Source organism: Cnephaeus nilssonii (assembly GCF_951640355.1).
Source record: "Cnephaeus nilssonii genome assembly, chromosome: 21".
NCBI lineage: Eukaryota > Metazoa > Chordata > Mammalia > Chiroptera > Vespertilionidae > Cnephaeus > Cnephaeus nilssonii.
In genome coordinates, this window is record NC_137092.1 from 6821178 (window position 1) to 6842032 (window position 20855).

Genomic DNA, 20855 nt, shown 5'->3' on the forward strand with positions numbered 1-20855 from the left:
CTAAGTGCAGTATTGACTATAAGGTTATTGAAGACAGGAATGGTGCCTCCTCCCTTTCTTCCTTCCAATTTGTAACTCACATTTTACTGGAAGAATTCTTTTTAAAAAAATACTTCCTGACTGATTTCCCATATGCTAAGTTCTATGACAACACTCTCAGCATATACTTAAGCATTTTTTAAACAAGACGATATATTGACAACCTAGAATTTTTAGTCCATTTACATTTAATATAATTACTGGTGTATTTAGGTTTAAACCTACATTTTTTTCTCTTTTTTTACTACTCTAGTCAACTAACTAAAGGGAACCTTTACTGAGACCCCACACCCATGGGGCTTATGCAGGAGGCCACCCTGCAGGGCTGGAGGGCATGTATTTGACCTTCTCAGGATGGAGGTTGGTGGTGGTTTGTAACATTTGACAGCGCAGACGTGCAGGCAAGGGAAACACTTGGGACAGACCATTTTGTGGAAGTTGCATTTCTGAATGAGGTGGGGGAGGGAAGGCTCAATAATGCCACTTGGCAGGCAAAGCACAGGTTCAGGGTGAACTTTTTCTGGAAGGTAAAGTCTGAGTGTGGCCATCCTCTAGCTGTTTACTCACAAAAATCAGATGCTGCTGGCTGGGCAGGATGCCCTCCTTGTCTTGAAATTGGGCTTTAACATTCTCAATGGTGTCACTGGGTTCAACCTCAAGGGCGATGATCTTGCCCATCGGGTCTCACAAAGATCTGCATCTCTACATCTGTCGATTGGCTGCCTCTTTGGAGAGAAAGAGCTACATCTACACTTCTTCCTGACTCACATTTCGAATTCTGTTTCTTCTCCTCTTTGGAGGAGAATAACAGTTGTGAAAAGCGAAACAAGGAAGGAAAATCTTCAGAGTGCAGACTAGTCTTCAGGCAAATAAATTCTAGAAAACTGTACATAGGAAATTTGAGTATCTGGATATTCTTTTTTTTTTTTTTAAGGGCTGTTAGATATTCTAGCATCAGGGGAAAGAGATAGAGTGAGAGCATGCTAACCTGTTTCTGGAAAGGATTGTGGAAACCATTTGCTACAAATAGATGAGGGTGAAATAGCCAATTAGCGCTATCCAAACAGAGAGTCTGGCCCACTGTACAAAACCCTTTTGAGTTATGTAAGCTATTCCGTAACGGAGCTTATTCCTATGGTGCCTGGGCTTGAGCCCAATCCTTTCTTCTTGTACAGTGAAATCAAGATAATATGGTTTCCCTGTCAGTAATGGGTTCTTAAATGGGTTTGAGGTTTTTGAGCACTACCAATATCAACATTGACTCTGGAGGCAATCTCGATAAAGGAGAATCTGATAAGTCACGGGAGGGGAAGAAGGGGGTATAAAAAGCAGGTTGAACAAGGGAGTTTCTACCACTGAGGCAAGATGACCAAGCTCACCCTCCTCGCTGGTAAGGAACCACCGCCACTCTGTGCCCTTGAGCCGCTCTCTCCCTCCTGCTTTTCTGCCCCTTTAAAACCTTCGAACTCAACCCAATCGCCGGAGATGGTTGCTTTGGGGAAAGCACAGGGACACAGTTCCTTCCCTGGTGATAGGGCTCCCACTGCTCTGCAGTCCCCTCCCTTCCCCAGGCCTCAAGGCTCATGGCCCTTTAGTGGTGTTGTGAGTAGGAGTAGAGGGGAGTGGGCTTCTTGGAGAAACCTTAGGACTTTATCGGCCTCAGTAGGTTGGAGGGTACGGAGAGTGTTAAAAGGACTCGGAGAGTAAAGCATAGGGAACATGTTCTACTGTGAACGAAGCACTGTGTGGAAAGACTGCTGTGTCCGCAGACGCGTTCCTCCCGCTCATTGTTCTCTCTGTTGCTTTAAGGTCTGCTCCTTGTGCTGACAGCTGAGATAGGTATGTATTCTTCTTGGCAGGGACCCCCATATTGTTCCTTTTTCGTTTCTTCATCAATTGGAAACTCAGCATGGCCCTCCGTCCTTCTACATAAAACAAAGACTATTAATTAATTTCTTTTTAGAGAGTTCAAAATTCCTTAACCAAGTGAAGGATTGGGATCATTGGCCTAAAACCCCAAAGCTAAAATTGACTAGAGAGTGGTCTCACAAATAAACGTTAATAAAAAATAACATGACCAGGCATCTTCATGGTGCTGTCTGCTCTGTTAAAGCATTTTCAAGTCTGTCATCTCACTGAGTCTATAAAACAACTGTTCTCTGAGAGGAGGAAAAGGCATTACACCCATCTCGCAGCCCAGTAAACTTAGGCAGAGAATGACTTATCATGTGACTTGCCCCAGGAAATATAGGGAGGTCGGGGCAGAATCTAAACCTGGAGCCAGAACTCTTGACTGTGAGGGGATGGTTTGTTTCCTTCTGAGTGAAGTTATTACTTCACTACACAGACTTATACCATCATCCTGTGTGGGTTGTAGTTTCCAAATGAGTAAAATGGGAAGAATAGTAGCACCTATTTCATAGGATTTCGGTGATGATTATTGAATGAATTTAAACAAATTACTGAGAGCAGTGCTTGGTACATAAATGTAAGTGAGCATTAGTGATTGCTAGTATTAATTAGCATGCTGAAGGGACTAGGATAAATTTAAATCAGAGTTTACTGCTTTAAGGTTTTATCTCAGCAAAGGGCACTGATTTCTAAGGGTCTTTAATTCTCTCTTGAGGGACAGAGCTACCTCTGAGAGATATCTTCACCCCTAAATTGCCTGCTAATTATGGGTTGGCTGCAATACACAGGGATCTCAGGCGCATCTTCCCCTCTCCATGAGATTCATTTGGAAGTCTGTGGTTTCTCAGGCAATCAGAGATGCTTTCATCCCCAGGGAGCTTGCTCTCTCATTGTTTCTCACCTCTTCCTCTGGGTAACAGGTTCTGCCTACCACCTGACATGCTACTTCACCAACTGGGCCCAGTACCGGCCAGGCCTGGGGCGCTTCAAGCCCGATGACATCGACCCCTGCCTCTGTACTCACCTGATCTACGCCTTCGCCGGGATGCGCAACAACGAGATCACCACCATCGAATGGAATGACGTGGCCCTCTACCAGGCTTTCAATGGCCTGAAGAACAAGTAAGTGATGAAAGGACTGAAGTTTCAAATCTTTTAACCTTTGAGAATAGTTTGAATGAAACCTTCCACAGTAGCCTCCAGGCTGAAATTCCAAACAGGCCAACTAGCAGCACACAGATAAACTCCCAGCTTTCTTACAATTTCCACGGCAGGGATGACCCTAACTTACTAGGCAGGGCAATGGCTGGCTCTCAGGAGGGGGTCATCAAATGAAGTCTAGCTCCGTTGTCAAGGGAAGTTTAGAAAAGTCCAAGTGCTATGGACTCAGGTGGGAACAACCTTCTACTTGGAAGCAACCTCAAGCTGGCACTCATGAGCACACTGTGTCCGCCATCTAATGCCACCACTCTCACAGTTTAAGAGGAATGAATGAGAATGAAGAAAACAGTATGAGAGTCGGCGTGAGACTTCTCCTCTCTCTCAGTCATGAAACCAGGTGATGTTGAAATGATCTCTTTTTCTTTCCATTTGTTCTGACGCACTCTTTGTTTCTTTCCCCTCAGAAACAGTCAACTGAAAACTCTCCTGGCCATTGGTGGCTGGAACTTTGGAACTGCCCCGTAAGTTTTGCAAGATGACTTCCTACACCCATGTTATGACAAGGTGTTGGGGCTGTGGAGGCAAGCGCTCACCCTGCCCTCTTGGGGTCTCCCGTAGTTTCACTGCCATGGTGTCCACTCCTGAGAACCGCCAGACTTTCATTGCCTCGGTCATCAAATTCCTGCGCCAGTATGACTTTGACGGGCTGGATTTTGACTGGGAGTATCCTGGCTCTCGGGGGAGCCCGCCTCAGGACAAGCACCTCTTCACTGTCCTGGTCCAGGTGAGCTGTGTTCCATGTCATTTTTTAATTCAAATTTAATTTTTAAATTCCAGTGTGCATTCAATATCATTTGGTATTAGTTTCTGGAGAGCACACAACCCATTTCATGTGCAAGATCACTGAGGCCGTACAGAAAACCCAGCTCCCTGCAACCTCAGTGGGAGAGGAAGGACCTGGATGCCCTATTGTCATGAAAAAGCTGAAGAATGAAAGATGGACGATTGATTAAATTTACTTTGAAGTGTAGTCATGAAGGTCAACTTAGAGTTCACGTTCATAGACGTTCTCCTACTCTTGCACAGGAAATGCGTGAAGCTTTTGAGCAAGAGGCCAAGCAGGTCAACAAGCCCAGGCTGATGGTCACTGCCGCAGTCGCTGGTGGCATCTCCAACATCCAGGCTGGCTATGAGATCCCCCAGCTGTCCCAGTGAGTGATCACTTGTCCCCAGCTCCTCTGTGTCACTTGTGGAAGAGACGCTCATCCTTAGTCTGTCTTGCTGTTCAGGGACCTTGTTGAGGAGGCTTAGGAAGGGGTACCTTTGCCTGCAAAGGTGTGGGAGATGGCCATCAGAGATAATTTTACCTGCTTTACCTGCACTGCAGGTACCTGGACTACATCCATGTCATGACCTATGACCTCCATGGCTCCTGGGAGGGCTACACTGGAGAGAACAGCCCCCTCTACAAATACCCAACCGACACTGGCAGCAACGCCTACCTCAATGTGGTGAGTCCCTATATAGACATATATACAGACCAGAGATGGTGTCCTAAATCACATGGGGATTCGTGGACAAAAGGCATCATAAATTTAGTCAGGTTCTCAAATGGAAAATCAGGTTGCTATAATTAATTAACTAGTTCCCATTTACAAAAAAAAAAAATTCACCAACTAATTAACACCAAACTGCCAATTTTATTAGATAGGAAAGATTAATAACAAGCACTTCTTTAATAAAAGAAAATGAGGCGCCACTACTCATATTTCAATAAATTACAAAATGCTTCTCTGATCTTTCCTGTCTTCCTAGTCCCCGGTTGCCTTGTCTAATTTCTATTATTCCAATCTTTGTTCCTGTATCCCATCCAGAATTTCAGCCATTCACCAACAGATCATACCAGGAAAATCATGAGAAAAAAAGAACTTAGTCCTTCACTCATTTTTTAATGGGAAAAGTTTGCCTAAAGCTTTCCTATTGGCATGTTATTAAAAGAAGCTAGTTGAGATAAGGACAAACGACTTCAGTAGAGGTACATCAGTGCTGCTCTAAAACACTTTGTGCAGCAGGCACAACCATACCACAAACACTGGGCTAACAACTCATGACCAGGCCATCAGCCTGGTGGGGCTTCTCTCTAACCTGCTGCCATTGCAGGATTACGTCATGAACTACTGGAAGGACAATGGGGCCCCAGCTGAGAAGCTCATCGTTGGATTCCCATCCTATGGACACACCTTCATCCTGAGCAACCCCTCCAACCATGGAATCGGGGCTCCTATCACTGGCCCTGGCCCTGCTGGGCCCTACACCAGGCAGTCTGGGTTCTGGGCCTACTATGAGGTATGCTCCCGGCAATCTGAGAGAGACAGAGAAAGGCCAGGGGTTTAACAATATAAAAGTCCAACACGTCTTGGCTCACTTAACAAGTAGTTGGCTCATTATGGGCGGCAAGATGAGCACTCATGTGGCACGTTAGGCTGGATTCCAAATACAGAGAGAGTAGGAAAAAGATACCATCAATGAGATTACATCAATGAACAGACACTGCTCACTGCCTGCCAAGGCATTCTTTGATTTAAGAGCTTCTCCCACATTGAAAATAAATGACCCACATGTGACAAAGGATCAAATCCTAAATGAACTGAGAAATTTGCTGATAGAGCTCTATCCTTTTCAAGTAGCTTCATGCATCCCTTCTCTATTTCCCTCCCCCATGCCCTCTACCCCTGCTACATGGACACTTTGCCTACCTCTTGACCTCTTCCTTATCTCCTCTTAGATCTGTACCTTCCTGAAGAATGGAGCCACTGAAGTGTGGGAGGCTGCTGAGGATGTCCCCTACGCTTACAAAGGCAATGAGTGGCTTGGCTATGACAACACCAAGAGCTTCAAAATCAAGGTGGACTGTGTGCTGTGGACTGTTGTGGCTTGCTTACTCCCATCTGTAGCCCTGGAGCCTCAGGTTGGCCTTGATGTCTGCACTTCATTGGGTGTCTCTGTAATTACCACAGGCTGACTGGCTGAAGAAGAACAACTTTGGAGGCGCCATGATCTGGGCCATCGATCTGGATGACTTCACGGGCACTTTCTGCAACCAGGGCAAATTCCCCCTGACCACCACCCTGAAGGATGCCCTGGGCCTGCAGAGCGAAAGTGAGTTGGGGTTAAGACCCTCAAACTTGAGAGACATTTCAAAGCCTTCTTGAAAGTCAAGGAGTCATGGTGCAAGGGATTTGATGACTATTGCTCTATTCATACTTGGTAATGATTCAACAATGGTGGGGAGAACAAACAGGGTTCTTCGCCATTCCTTTATCCATAATTCATTTCGCAAGCAAGTTTTGAGCATCTATGAGGTATCAGCACTAAGTAGGTATGACAGAGGATCCTGAATGCATAAGTCACAACCTCTACTCTATAGAAGCTTACAGTCTAATGGGAGAGATACCAGTGATGAGATTACAAAGTTCGATAACAACACAGAAGATATTCTATGGTGAAATCCCAGAAAAGGGATAAGAAACTTCCCTGTGACTTTATGCCATTAAGGTCTCAATGCCTCAGGGGGATCTAGGAAGGAGGAAAAAAAGACAAATTATGCTTTGAAGGATGAAGAGGGAGTTAGTTGATAAGCAAAGAGGAGCGGGGAGGGCAGGCATACCAGATCAGGAGACTGAAATAGGCAGAGACATGGAAGGAGGAGCTAAGAAGCAAATCCAGGATATTAGTTCTCACGCATCAGACACACTAACAGAAAGCAGGGGGCTCAGGATCTGGTTTCTTTCCTTTAGGTTGCAAAGCCCCAGCCCAGCCCATTGCTCCCATCACCGAGGCTCCCAGCACAGGTGGAGGCAGTGGCAGTGGCAGTGGCAGTGGCAGCTCGGGAAGCAGCTCTGGTGGCAGCGGATTCTGTGCCAACAGGGCCAGTGGCCTGTACCCCGACCCCACTGACAAAAACGCCTTCTACAACTGTGTGAATGGACACACCTTCATTCAGCACTGCCAGTCCGGCCTGGTCTTTGATGCCTCCTGCTCCTGCTGCAACTGGTGATGTCTTTGCCAGACACCACATCCCTCATCCCAGTTCAGAAATTGTTGTACAATAAAGGGTTGAGCACTACTGTGCGGTAGCTTCTGCTTCTTTCCTGAAGGGTCTTGAATGTAGTTAATCTCGGTCTCCCAATGACATACGATAGCTCCACCAGCCCACCAGCCACGTGGTTTCTATGGTGAGCACCCACAGCATGCACAGCTCTCTCCTGGGTGCTGGGTGGAGGGAGCAGAGGGGTTCAAGGAAGATGCCTGGTCCTTTCAGTCTCAAAACATGTACTCAGAGGAGGATGGGAGGAGACAAGGACATAAGAGTCAAATAATAAGGGTCCATAAACAAACTTATCTCTATACATTCCTTTAGAGCAGAGATTTCCAACTGGTGTGCCAAGAATTTTTGAAACATGCAATATCTGACTATTTAGTCAGATGCACTGACCTCTTTTCCCTGAGAATGTCAAATAAAAAAATGACAACAGATAGCACAACAATAGCCATCCAGTGTGAATGAATCAAAATTATACCTTTTTTTTTTTTTTTGGTGTTGCAGAATTTTAGTAATTAGTTTATGCGTGCCATGAGACAAAAAAGGTTGAAAATTGCAGCTTTAGAGAACTATTTCTAAATGTTCAAGGGATTCGATATTGAAGATTTGGAGGTAATTTATATGTGAAAATAATAGAGGAAGTGGGTTTGAGCAGGATTTGAGAGGATTAGGAGAGATAGTGAGACAGAGGAGATGGGGTACTCTGGGAAGGCAATTTAAAGCAAGGAATCTGGCCCATGTAAAAGTTGGGAGGTTGTATGTCAATTTCTTGAGCTAAAATCAAACAAATTAAGCTTTATTATTTAAAATAAACTTAAGAATTTATTTTTTTATTTTTTATATATGTATATTTTTTTATTGATTTCAGAGAGGAAGGGAGAAGGAGAAAGAGATAGAAACATTAATGATGAAAATCATTGATCGGTTGCCTCCTGCACGCCCCCTACTGGGGATCAAGCCTGCAACCCAGGCATGTGCCCTTGACCGGAATCGAACCCAGGACCCTTCAGTCCACAGGCCGACACTCTATTCACTGAGCCAAACCGGCTAGGGCATAAACTTAAGAATTTAAATAACTTTGATAAATTGGAGGTTGTATTCATCCATCAATGGACACTCAGATTGTTTCCACATCTTGGCTTATAAATATTGCTGCTATGAACAGGGAGTGCAGGTACCTCCTTGACATAGTGCTTTCATTCCCTTTGGATATATATCTAGAAGTGGGATGTTGGATTATATAGTAGTTTTGTTCTTAATTTTTTTGAGAACCTCCATATTGTTTTCCATAGTGGCTGCGCCAATTTACATTTCTACCAACAGTAGGGTGCCCTTTTCTCCACATCCTTGTCAATACTTATTATCTCTTGTCATCTCGATGACAGCCATTCTAACAGGTGTGTGGTGACATGGCACTGTGCTTCTGATATGCATTTTCCTGGTGCTTAGTGATGATAAACATCTTTTCACGCACCTGTTGGCCGTCTGGATGTCTTCTTTGGAAAATATTTATTCAGTTCCTCTGCCCATTTTTGTTTGTTTTTTAAATCCTCACCCAAGCATATTTTTCCATTGATTTTTAGAGAGAGAGGGAAAGACAGAGAGAAATATGGATGTGAGGGAAACACATCAATTGGTTGCCTTCTGCATGCGCCCTGAACAGGTACGTGCCCTTGACTGAAATCAAACCCAGGACCCTTCGGTCCACAGGCCGACGCTCTGTCCACTGAGCCAAACCGGCGAAGGCTGCCCATTTTTTATTATTTTTTTAAAAATTATTTTATTGATTTTTTACAGAGAGGAAGAGAGAGGGACAGAGAGTTAGAAACATCGATGAGAGAGAAACATCAATCAGCTGCCTCCTGCACACCCCCTACTGGGGATGTGCCCGCAACCAAGGTACATGCCCTTGACCGGAATCGAACCTGGGACATTTCAGTCCACAGGCCGACGCTCTATCCACTGAGCCAAACCAGTTTCGGCAAGGCTGCCCATTTTTTAAATCGAATTGTGGTTGGGTTTTTGTTGTTGTTGTTGTTAATGAGTTGTATGAGTTCTTTATGTGTTTTAGATATTAATCCCTTATCCGATATATGGAATGTAAATATTTTCTCCCATTTTGTTGATTGCTTCTTTTGCTGTGCAAAATTTAATTTCTTTTTGTTGCTCCATTCCTCTGGCTAAGACTTCCAGTGCTATGTTGAAGAGAAGAGGGAAAGGTGCATCCTTGACTTATTTCTGATCTTACAGAAAAAACTTTCATCTTTTCACATAGACTGTTATGTTAGCTCTGAGCTTTTCATACATGGCCAGGGATCTTAGTATTTAACAACAAATTATAGTCTGGAAAATTTAAGCTACTTTTTAAATTTTGTTCATGTTTACAACCAAAATCATATCTTCTTTTTAATTTTCAGCCTTTATCTCTTTTTAAATTTAAATTTCATTTTGGTCAATATACACTGAGTGGCCAGATTATTATGATCTCTGAACGCATAATAATCTGGCCACTCAGTATAATATTCATGACGTTAGAGGCCCAGTGCATGAATTCGTGCATGGGTGGGGTCTGGCCAGCCTGGCCAGGGGGAGAGGACATGGGTGGTTGGCCGGCCTGCCTGCTGGTCAAACTCCTGGTCAAGGGGACAATTTGCATATTAGCCTTTTATTATATAGGATATACACTGAGTGGCCAGATTATTATTGCATTCAGAGATCATAATAATCTGGCCACTCAGTGTAATACATGTATATAATTAAGAAGTCAAAAATACTACACGGTTCCCTAGAGGATCAATTTCATCAACTATATTACTTAGTATTTATAAATATTATGTAACCATTAGCCATTATATGTATAAGTGAAAGAATTGATAGCCAGACAGAAATAATTTTTTATAAATATATTTTTATTGATTTCATAGAGGAAGGGAGAGAGATAGAAACATCAATGATGAGATCATTGATCGGCTGCCTCCTGCATGCCCCACACTGGGGATTGAGCCTGCAACCAGGGCATGTTCCCTGACTGGGAATTGAACTGTGACCTCCTGGTTCATAGGTTGACGCTCAACTACTGAGCCAGGCCAGTCAGGCCAGAGAGAAATAATTTTGTAAATTATAGTAGAAAATTTTTTTCAATAAAATTATATATTCAATTTTATTTGAGTCTAAGACAAGAAAAATGAAACAGGAAGTTTTCTGGTGCCAAACAACTGTGGGTTGAGAACCCAATCCAGGTATCCTTTTTTCCTTTCTATTCCCCCAGCCCTGCTCTCTTGGTGACTGTGAAATCAGATTGCACCCTGGGCTAAGGAATGAGTGGAGAGTAAGCTGGGTCGCTGCTATCTCTACCTGACTGTTGATGGACTACCCAGTTGCAGCTGTGTCCATTATTTTACCTTCTCTGGGCCCTGAACTCTGCCACGTGGGCACTGAGAAGCCATTCTTATCATGGTGCTGGTGCAAATAAAGTGCTCCAACTATTGTATGACCACAAGGATGGGAATTCTTTCCAACACGAAAGTGCTCAAATGGCAGGCAAGCTGGATGGGGACTCACCTGGAGTTTTTAAGGAGCTATTAAGAAGGGATGCTTTATCTGCAGGTCACTCCTATGGCGCTAGGGATGCCAAATTCAACAGAAAATACTTCACTAAGTTTACACAGCAGCTAGACCTGATAGTCAAATAGGATAAACCTGGGATTACTGCCTTGCTGCTTGTTTTTGCAAGTCCTTGACTTAACCCTGATTTGCCACAATTCTGGCTCTTAGTCCCAACATTATTCTCCTGATTGTCTCAGGAAAATGCCTATCCCGGTTCTACCTGGACCACCAACCAGCCTACTCAATTGATATAAGGAGGTAGCACAGTGTAAATGTTAGATTTTCATTGTAGGGCAGCTAATCTTGGCACTGAGTCCTGGATCTGGTGCTTAAGATTTGGTCCATTTTCTTATCTACAAAATTGGGCTGATAGTAAGAATAGGTAAATTAAATAATGAGGAGAGCCCCCTGATGAACATTCATTGTTTTTTGGTCACTCAGCATCTACTCTCCATTCTTTTGAATTTCATTTAGTGACCAGTCCTGATGGAAATGAAAATCCAAGTGCCCTGTCCTTTCCCTCATCAAACTAGTCTGGATTCACAATAAGTCTGCTAAGGTGCCAACATCCCATGATGGGGATGCCCACCATCAGCATTCCAGGTATTGTCACAGGACAATAAGCAGTATAGACAACATGTACTCGAGTCTATAAAGTATTTCAGAGGAAGGAGAGACCATTGAGCTTCAACGAGAGGATCTGAGCTGGGTGTTGAAGAATTGAAATATCAGGGTAGGCAGTGAGGAGAAGGGAAGACATTACAGTACAGGCAAAGGATAGAGGGATAGTGAGAACAAATGCATATGATATATTTAGGGATAATGAATAGGCCATTTTGCTGAAGCAGAAATTTATTTTAAAACAATGGATAATTTTTGGAAAGGTGGGTTGAAATAAATTTCAAACAAGAAATTCTAGAAATAGTCAAGTTGCAAATATTCCTATCAAAAGAGATTCTTTTCAATATCATCGCTATTGTCTCTATCAGCAACATGAAATATGTTTTCACCTCTCTGGAGATAATTTGGAACTGTGGAACCCTAGAGAGCTTTCCGTGACCTTTGGAAAGGATATTTAGGGACTCAGACATTCTTAGATGAAATTATTGTATAAGAATGACTTAAGGTTGCCCTTGCCGGTTTGGCTCAGTGAATAAGAATGTCGGCCTGCAGACCAAAGGGTCCCGGGTTCGATTCCGGTCAAGGGCACATACCTTGGTTGTAGGCTCCTCCCTGGGCCTGGGCGCTGGTCAGGGTTCGTGCAGGAGGCAACCAATCAATGTGTTTCTCTCACATCGATGTTTCTTTCTGTCTTTCCCTCTCTCTTCCAATCACCCTAAAAATCAATGGAAAAATATCCTCAGGTGAGGATTAAAAAAAAAAAAAAAAGAATGACTTAAGGTCATTCCAGAGTGGGTAGAATGTTCAAAAATCAGCACCTAAAGTGCAAACGTTCCTTAGGCACTGATTGTACAAATTACATACAAGTAATTCCATTAAAAAAGTTTAAGAACAGCTAATAACTTCCAAAGGCTTTTCTTATTTACTTTCCAATAAACACAAGCTTTGGTGCTAGGCACGAAATGTCCACAACATAAAAACCTAACTAGGTGTTGAAACAGATGCTTATCAACCCTGGGAACTGCCAAAAAGGCTATTATTAAGCTGGTGCTGCCCATGGTAATGGTCTCCGCCACCCTGTTGGGAGCCATGGCATGTTCTGTCCTCATGGAGCAGGGAGCGTGGTGGTGGGAGAACATAGGTTGGAGGTCCACCAAGTCCAAGTGGTGTTTGCAGGAAAGGAGATCTGTTGGTTCCTGATAAGCTATATGCACACCTGGGTTAAATGTTCTCCATTTGGAAGCCCTCATGACAACCAGCAACTCGCACGGCATAAAAAGCCAATCCGGGCCCTGCTAGGCCAGTACTGACGGCAGCCATGGCAAAGCTTCTTCTCCTCACAGGTGGGTCTGTAATCAGAGGTAGAGCCTTGTTCTGCCTCAGCTGATAGCTTTTTCTCTCTGGATCTGGCAGCTGTGAAGCAGTCTTCACGTTACACCTCAATCCTTTTCCGTTCTTCGTTCATCTTTTTAAATTTCCAAGAGAATCCTGACATATACAAGCCAGCCTACCTCTTGTTCTCTTAATTGATTCTGGTAACATTTCCTCCTTCATGAATCCCATGGGCACGGACCTAAAAGAAAGGCTGTTGTCTTCCAGTGTTTGTCTCGCTCTCTCATTTCCGGCTGGGTTGTTCCTTCCCTCCATTCATCTTCCTGCACCCCCTCTTTTTGGTTGATATTATTTCTATGTACATGCTTGTGTCCTTGGTCTAGCTTTCAGGAGGGAAAGTCAGTAGGAACTGAGACAGTTACGCAAGCTATCTTTTTCTAATGTTTTCAGAATTATTTCTTTTTTATCCCCTAGTTTCCTACTGAGCTGCTGATGTATCACTGTTAGAGCCAGGCTGGCGTGGCTCAGTTGTTGAGCTTCGACCAATGAACCAGGAGGTCACGGTTCGATTCCCAGGCAGGGCACATGCCCAGGTTGCGGGCTTGATCCCCAGTGTGGGGCATGCAGGAGGCAGCTGATCAATGATTCGCTCTCATAATTAATGTTTCTATATCCCTCTCTCTGAAATCAATAAAAATATATATTTTTTAAATGTTACTGTTAGAAATTCAATCATTCAAAGTGATAGATTCAGTACAGTGTTTAGAACCAAGTTGCATCCATAGTTTATTAGTTGCTCTCAAGCTGTGAGATATATATATATATATATATATATATATATATATATATATATACCAATCATAGTTTCAGAACCTTTTCCAAATGAAACCTCTAGCTCAATTTATAAAAAAAAAATCATATTGCAAGTACTTTGATAGAAGCCAGGGAGAGGGATCTGGAGTCTGGCCTCACAGTTTCTCATTCTCTTCTGTAATAAGGGCTCATAAAAGTTGGTTCAAAAAAAAAAAATTCCCAGGCCCCAGGAGATACTGACTGAATTCACTGATTCGGAGAATGCCTTGTCTGTGGAAGGCTGTACTCATCCCAGTTCAGGGGGGTGAAGTGTATATGTATGTGTAGTCACTCAACAGAGTGAATTTCAGGTAATTACCATCAACAGATCTTCCATAGATGGTAGACTTGAACTCTGCCTTCAGTAACAGTTATCTGACATGGAAGGTGGAAGAAGAGCGAGCCATAGCCCTTTCTGACGGAGAGGAGGGAAGGGTAGATCTATTAGTGATTTCACTGAGAAGCCTACTCTTTGGCATAACCCCTAAGGGCTGCTTGGGCTGTAACAACCTCTGACAAATAGGACGCATCCAAGTCCTCAGAATTAGATTCTACAGGATAGACGACCGTTCCAGAGTACATGTTTTTGTTTTTATTTTTTCCCTCTCTCTCTCTAGGTCTGGCCCTTCTGCTGAATGCTCAGCTAGGTAAGTCCTGGATTTTATCTTTGGCATAATCTTTTCCTGCCAAAAACCTCAAATTCTTATCAATTATTCCTATTGCAATTATCTGCTAATATATGTGATTTTTAAATATTCCAATACTTTTTTTCAAAAGTGTATCAAGAGATAAGCCACACTAGGAAAGAGAGCTACGATCTACTTCAGAGACGGGTGGGTTTGACATTGGGAAAATCTAGGGTTTAGGATTAGCTGCCATGTTGTCTTCTTCAGCATGACCACCTACCAGTTAGAAACGGGTGTTCACTGGGCTTCATAGGACTCTTTTCTTCAGTGGTTCCCAGGTTTATACAAGATCTCAAAATAAATTCGTCAAAGTTAAAAATAGCCAACCCCCCGTCGCCGACTAGTTCCCAAGTCAGAATCCTTGAACTCATCTGCGAGAGTGCTCACACACAGAGATGCGGCATCTGAGGCAGAGGGAGGGAAACTAGAGGGCCAAGACTCATGGCACGTTTCAGTAGCGTCCAAACCAGGCCATTGTCCTTCCTCCTTACTGCCCACAGGTTCTGCCTACCAGCTGATATGCTACTTCACCAACTGGGCCCAGTACCGGCCAGGCCTGGGGCGCTTCACGCCCGAGGACATCGACCCCTGCCTCTGTACTCACCTGATCTACGCCTTTGCGGGGATGCGCAACAACGAGATCACCACCATCGAATGGAATGACGTGACCCTCTACCAGGCTTTCAATGGCCTGAAAAACAAGTAAGAGAAGGGGGAAATATCTAGTTGAGTATCTCTAAGTTCAGTACTTCCCAAACATGATGTGCAAGCGAATCATCTGGCATCTTTCTAAAATGCAGCTCTGATTCGGCGAGTCTGGGGTGGGGACCAAGATTCTGCATTTCCATTAAGCTCCCTGATGCTTCTAGCCCAGGATCCGCACTTTAAGTAGCAAGAATATAGAGAACACAGCACAGTGCCTGCTCTAGCAGCTATTCGAAACATATAAGTTGCGTTTCTTCCTTTCTTTGTCAAGCTTTATTATGACCCAGAAAACTGCAAGCCGTCTTAGCTACTTTCAGATCAGGAGGCAGAGGATATAAACGATTAGATGTCGTTAAACCTAAGAAAACAGAAGCGTTCGCTGAATTTGAATGGAGTTCTAGTTTGTGTAAGAAAACAAATCAAACAAACGAAAACCCTACTATCGTTTCATTTCTGACTTGTTCGCTTTAGTTATTTGTGGGAGAAGTAGCACTCCCTCGGGAGTAGCACTGTCCTGGGTGCAGCTGCTCCAGGTAAGTTCTGATACCTAAGAGGCGATGAACCCTTCGGAGTGGTGTTTCTGGAAATGTGGCCCATTTGACTACTTGTATGGAAATCACCTGGGACACCTGATAAAAATGCCAAGGCCTACCCCAGTCCAGCTGCTTCAGAATCTCTGGGAAAGGGGCCATAAACCTGGCATTTCATGGTGCCCTCCCACTCTGACCCTTGCACTTTATTCTTCCATAAACTGACGTTTGAGAACTACTATTCCAGAGAATGTGTGTAATTCTAAGCCACATAGAGGCTGAGAAAGTAACTATGCTCAAGCCACATTTACCATTTCATCTGATGGAATTGAATATGAGCATATTATGCTGACAGGTAGATAGATAGATAGATAGATAGATAGATAGATAGATAGATAGATAGATAGATAGAGAGATAAATAGCTACATATAGATATATATTTCAAAAAATGTCACCAATACATACTTCTTTTAAAACAAACAACCCATTTCCATAATTTAGTTTTCCCCAAAGGGCCCTGGGTAAATTTATGATGACCACAACACAAAGAATTGTTATAAAGAAAGTGTTCGATAGTGGAGGAAAGTTGTTCTGCAACAAACATGTCAAGGCAATGTCAAGGTATAAGACCGGGCCCAATACCAAAGCAATGTAATTTTCAATAGAGAGGCTCATGGGTTTTGAAGTTTCTCTTTTCTATCCTTCGCTTTACAGGAACAGCCAGCTGAAAACGCTCCTGGCCATCGGCGGCTGGAACTTTGGAACTGCCCCGTGAGTCCCTATGGGAGAGGCTGGTGCTTATTTGCTATTGAAAACAAGGTAGCCCACTGTGACCCGTGTCCCTTCAGACCTCACAGTCTAAGACAGGGTATTAAGGATGCACAACAAACAAATATGCTGCTTAAATAAGTTACTACACCAGAGCCTCAATAATAAATAGGATGTGATTGATTTTAGACATTTAAATGTGGATGGATATTCTGGGATCCTATTCATCAAGGTTTAGTTAATGGGATTGGAAACAATCTCTTCTTAAAGACTTTCAAGAGCACAGCCCCTGAGAAAAGTGTTGGAGCAATTTTCTCTATTTACCTTCTGGGGGAAGGGAAGGGAAAGGCATGCAAATGAATGAGACTTGGCTGAGGGCAAATGTGCTTGGGGGGCTATTTGGAGAGAGATCACAGTGAGCTGTGAGCATGAGCAGAGGGAGTCAGGTGTTCAAAGCAACCAGCGCAACTTGGCAGAAAGATCAGAGTTTGGATCAATAAAATAGAGGCAACACTGAGGTGCCATGGCTGTGATTACAATGTAAAGGACAGGAACGTACTTTAGTTTGGGCTGTGGATCCTGGTGAAGAGCTTGGAGGCAAAAATGTAGGAGTATGATATTACGAAAAAGTGTTGGGACCACAGAGGCAAGCGCTCATCCTGCCCTCTTGGGGTCTCCCGTAGTTTCACTGCCATGGTGTCCACTCCTGAGAACCGCCAGACTTTCATTGCCTCGGTCATCAAATTCCTGCGCCAGTATGACTTTGACGGGCTGGACTTTGACTGGGAGTATCCTGGCTCTCGGGGGAGCCCGCCTCAGGACAAGCACCTCTTCACTGTCCTGGTCCAGGTGAGCTGTGTTCCATGTCATTTTTAAAAATTCAAATTCATTTTTAAATTCCAGTGTGCATTCAACATCATTTGGTATTAGTTTCTGGAGGGCACACAACCCATTTTATGTACAAGATCACTGAGGTCGTATAGAAAACCCAGCTCCCTGCAACCTCAGTGGGAGAGGAAGGACCTGGATGCCCAATTGCCGTGAGAATGATGAAGAATGAAAGATGGACGACTGATTAAATTTACTTTGAAGAATAGTCATGAAGGTCAACTTAGAGTTCACGTTCATAGACGTTCTCCTACTCTTGCACAGGAAATGCGTGAAGCTTTTGAGCAGGAGGCCAAGCAGGTCAACAAGCCCAGGCTGATGGTCACTGCCGCAGTCGCTGGTGGCATCTCCAACATCCAGGCTGGCTATGAGATCCCCCAGCTGTCCCAGTGAGTGATCACTTGTCCCCAGCTCCTCTGTGTCACTTGTGTAAGAGACACTCATCCTTAGTCTGTCTTGCTGTTCAGGGACCTTGTTGAGGAGGCTTAGGAAGGGGTACCTTTGCCTGCAAAGGTGTGGGAGATGGTCATCAGAGATGATTTTACCTGCTTTACCTGGTCTGCAGGTACCTGGACTACATCCATGTCATGACCTATGACCTCCATGGCTCCTGGGAGGGCTACACTGGAGAGAACAGCCCCCTCTACAAATACCCAACCGACACTGGCAGCAACGCCTACCTCAATGTGGTGAGTCCCTATATAGACATATATACAGACCAGAGATGGTGTCCTAAATCACATGGGGATTCGGGGACAAACAAACATAGATTCTGCAAAAGTCTCACTTGTTATAACTGTTCGCTTAAGTGGCTAATCAAATCTCTTTAACTATAATTCCACCAAAATGTGTTTTAAAAATACTAACAAATCCCCTGTCGTTAAGATCAAACAATTTGCCTGCTAGAACAGGGGTCTAACATAACTAAGCCCTGGGCCATCAGCCTGGTGGGGCCTCTCTCTAACCTGCTGCCATTGCAGGATTATATCATGAACTACTGGAAGGACAATGGGGCCCCAGCTGAGAAGCTCATCGTTGGATTCCCAACCTATGGACACACCTACATCCTGAGCAACCCCTCCAACCATGGAATCGGGGCTCCTATCACTGGCCCTGGCCCTGCTGGGCCCTACACCAGGCAGTCTGGGTTCTGGGCCTACTATGAGGTATGCTCCTGGCAATCTGCGAGAGACAGAGGAAAGCCATAGGTTAACAATATAAACAATCCAACACATCTTGGCTCACTTAAGTAGTTGGGGCTAGAAGTGGATGCTCCTGGCTATTTATAGGGAAGGCAAGATGAGCACTCACGTTGCACATTAGACTGGATTCCAAATACAGAGAGAGTAGGACAAAGAGATACCATCAATGAGATTACATCAGTGAACAGACACTGCTCACTGCGTGCCAAGGCATTCTTTGATTTAAGAGCTTCTCCCACACTGAAAATAAGTTACCTGAATGGAACAAAGATTTAGAATCATAAATGAAGTGAGAAATTTGCTGATAGAGCTCTATCCTTTTCAAGTATCTTTCATGTATCTCTTCTCTATTTCCTTCCCCCACGCCCTCTACTCCTGCTACATGGACACTTTGCCTACCTCTTGACCTCTTCCTTACCTCCTCTTAGATCTGTACCTTCCTGAAGAATGGCGCCACTGAAGTGTGGGAGGCTGCTCAGGAAGTCCCCTACGCTTACAAAGGCAACGAGTGGCTTGGCTATGACAACACCAAGAGCTTCAAAATCAAGGTGGACTGTGTGCTGTGGACTGTTGTGGCCTGTTTACTCCCATCTGTAGCCCTGGAGCCTCAGGTTGGCCTTGATGTCTGCACTTCATTGGGTGTCTCTGTAATTACCACAGGCTGACTGGCTGAAGAAGAACAACTTTGGAGGCGCCATGATCTGGGCCATCGATCTGGATGACTTCACGGGCACTTTCTGCAACCAGGGCAAATTCCCCCTGACCACCACCCTGAAGGATGCCCTGGGCTTGCAGAGTGGAAGTGAGTGACAGCAGGAGGATGTTCAGGGATCTATAAATGCTCCTTCTCCAACTCAAAAGATAGTTCTCACATCTGCCCATCCCCATTGACCAGGGGGCATTTTTCTATTTCATCTCCCTACTCTTGAGAGATAGGTGCTAAAATCTTTCCCTACCCTTGAACTTCCATGTCAGAAATGTCATGCTCTTATGGGAAACCAAGCCCACCTGGGTGGGTTTTCCAGGTCTTCTGAGTCTTCAAGGTATAGCAAAACCTCAAGAAATTAGGCTGACCTTATAAGCTAAGCGTTTACTTCTCTATGATCTCTTTATTAAAAGTCTCTTTCAGCCCCTCTGGGGAGATTTAACAAGAAAGCCTTAATAGTGCTCACATATTTCTAATCTGTAATTCAGGAAAATTATCAACTCCCTGAACTTTTCCCAGATTTTCTCTTAGAGCTTATTTGCTCAGGACTTATACTCAGATCCTAGAAAAGTATTTTTCACATTTGGGTGCTCAGTAAATTTGTTTTGATGGTTTTGACATCGTCAGGGAAGAGAGAACTTAATAAAATTAGAAACCAGGCTGGCTTAAAATGATAGCTTTCCCTACTGAGTGTGGAGCTATCCTGTGATCCTTTCAGTTGTAGGGATCCAGAGCTAACTGTATCCCACCTCCAGACCTCACCCTACCAGTCACTAGTCTGCTCTTGTGTCATTCCAGGTTGCACTGCCCCCTCTCCGCCCATTACACCAACAACTCTTCCTCCCACCAGTGGGAGCGGGAGCGGGAGCGGAAGTGGAAGTGGAAGTGGGACCGGAAGTGGGGGCACTGGCTTCTGTGCTGACAAAGCTGATGGCCTCTACCCTGTGGCAGACAACAGAAATGCCTTCTGGCACTGTCTGAATGGAATCACGTACCAGCAGAACTGCCAGGCCGGGCTTGTCTTTGACCCCAGCTGTTCTTGCTGCAACTGGCCATAAACCTGACCTGTCTCCACTCCCTAGGGTTCTGAACAGTCTTCTTTCTTTAATTTGCTTCTAACCGGAGTTCTGCAATAAAATCCATCAGTCAAAACACAAATGGCCTTGGTGTAAGTGATTTGGGTGGGAACCTCGCTAGATGTGAAAATGCAGGCTGTGCAGAATGGGGTGGAGTGGTGGAAGCGAGTGCGCAAGGACGTGGTGGAGATGACCACACAGTGCTCTGTCTGCCTGCGTTGATCAGCATGAAGGCTGGCGGCTGTCAGATGGAAAGGTTTGAAGGTTTGGTGCTGGGATGGGATGTGGACATGACGAAGATCGGTCTGTCGCCTGGTGACTGTCCTCAGGAAGGAGCCAAAGTGATTCCGTGAGATTAGAGGGCACAGGCCTGCTCGGCTCACTCAGAGAGCAGAAGACCAGGGCATTCTCTTCACGCCTCCTAGGTCCCCGAGCTAGTCCGGCACCTCCTGGATTGGCAGCTTTGGGAAGACCTGTGCAGTGGGCTCCTTTTGGGGTGTCTGCCCAGCCCATGAGCCAACAGTGTCCCTTTCTTAGGAGATTGCCCCCCTCCTTGAACCCATAGTGGTGGTCACCAGCCACTGTGCTTGCCCCACATCATGTCCTCCCCTGGCTTAGCTGGTTGACTGGGGTGGACATCAGACTCCACAGGGCCAATCAGATGATCAC

General features: G+C 44.6%; 2 protein-coding genes across 2 annotated transcripts; both read left to right on the forward strand.

The window, feature by feature from the left end:
- Positions 1–1404: 1404 nt before the first annotated feature.
- Positions 1405–7168, forward strand: LOC307093266 (acidic mammalian chitinase-like; the record flags this gene model as incomplete). Its single annotated transcript, XM_079761238.1, has 11 exons — positions 1405–1429; positions 1849–1878; positions 2871–3072; positions 3576–3632; positions 3730–3895; positions 4198–4322; positions 4499–4622; positions 5272–5457; positions 5897–6016; positions 6129–6270; positions 6909–7168. 11 exons carry the CDS (start codon positions 1405–1407, stop codon positions 7166–7168), a joined length of 1437 nt encoding a protein of 478 aa, XP_079617364.1.
- A 5520-nt stretch (positions 7169–12688) lies between these two features.
- On the forward strand, positions 12689–20168 carry LOC307093265 (acidic mammalian chitinase-like; the record flags this gene model as incomplete). Its single annotated transcript, XM_079761237.1, is given in 13 exon segments — positions 12689–12736; positions 12740–12757; positions 12759–12783; positions 14242–14271; positions 14811–15012; positions 16261–16317; positions 16998–17163; positions 17467–17591; positions 17768–17891; positions 18183–18368; positions 18833–18952; positions 19065–19206; positions 19909–20168. Coding segments are annotated over 13 exon segments (1503 nt in total).
- Between the last annotated feature and the right edge of the window lie 687 nt (positions 20169–20855).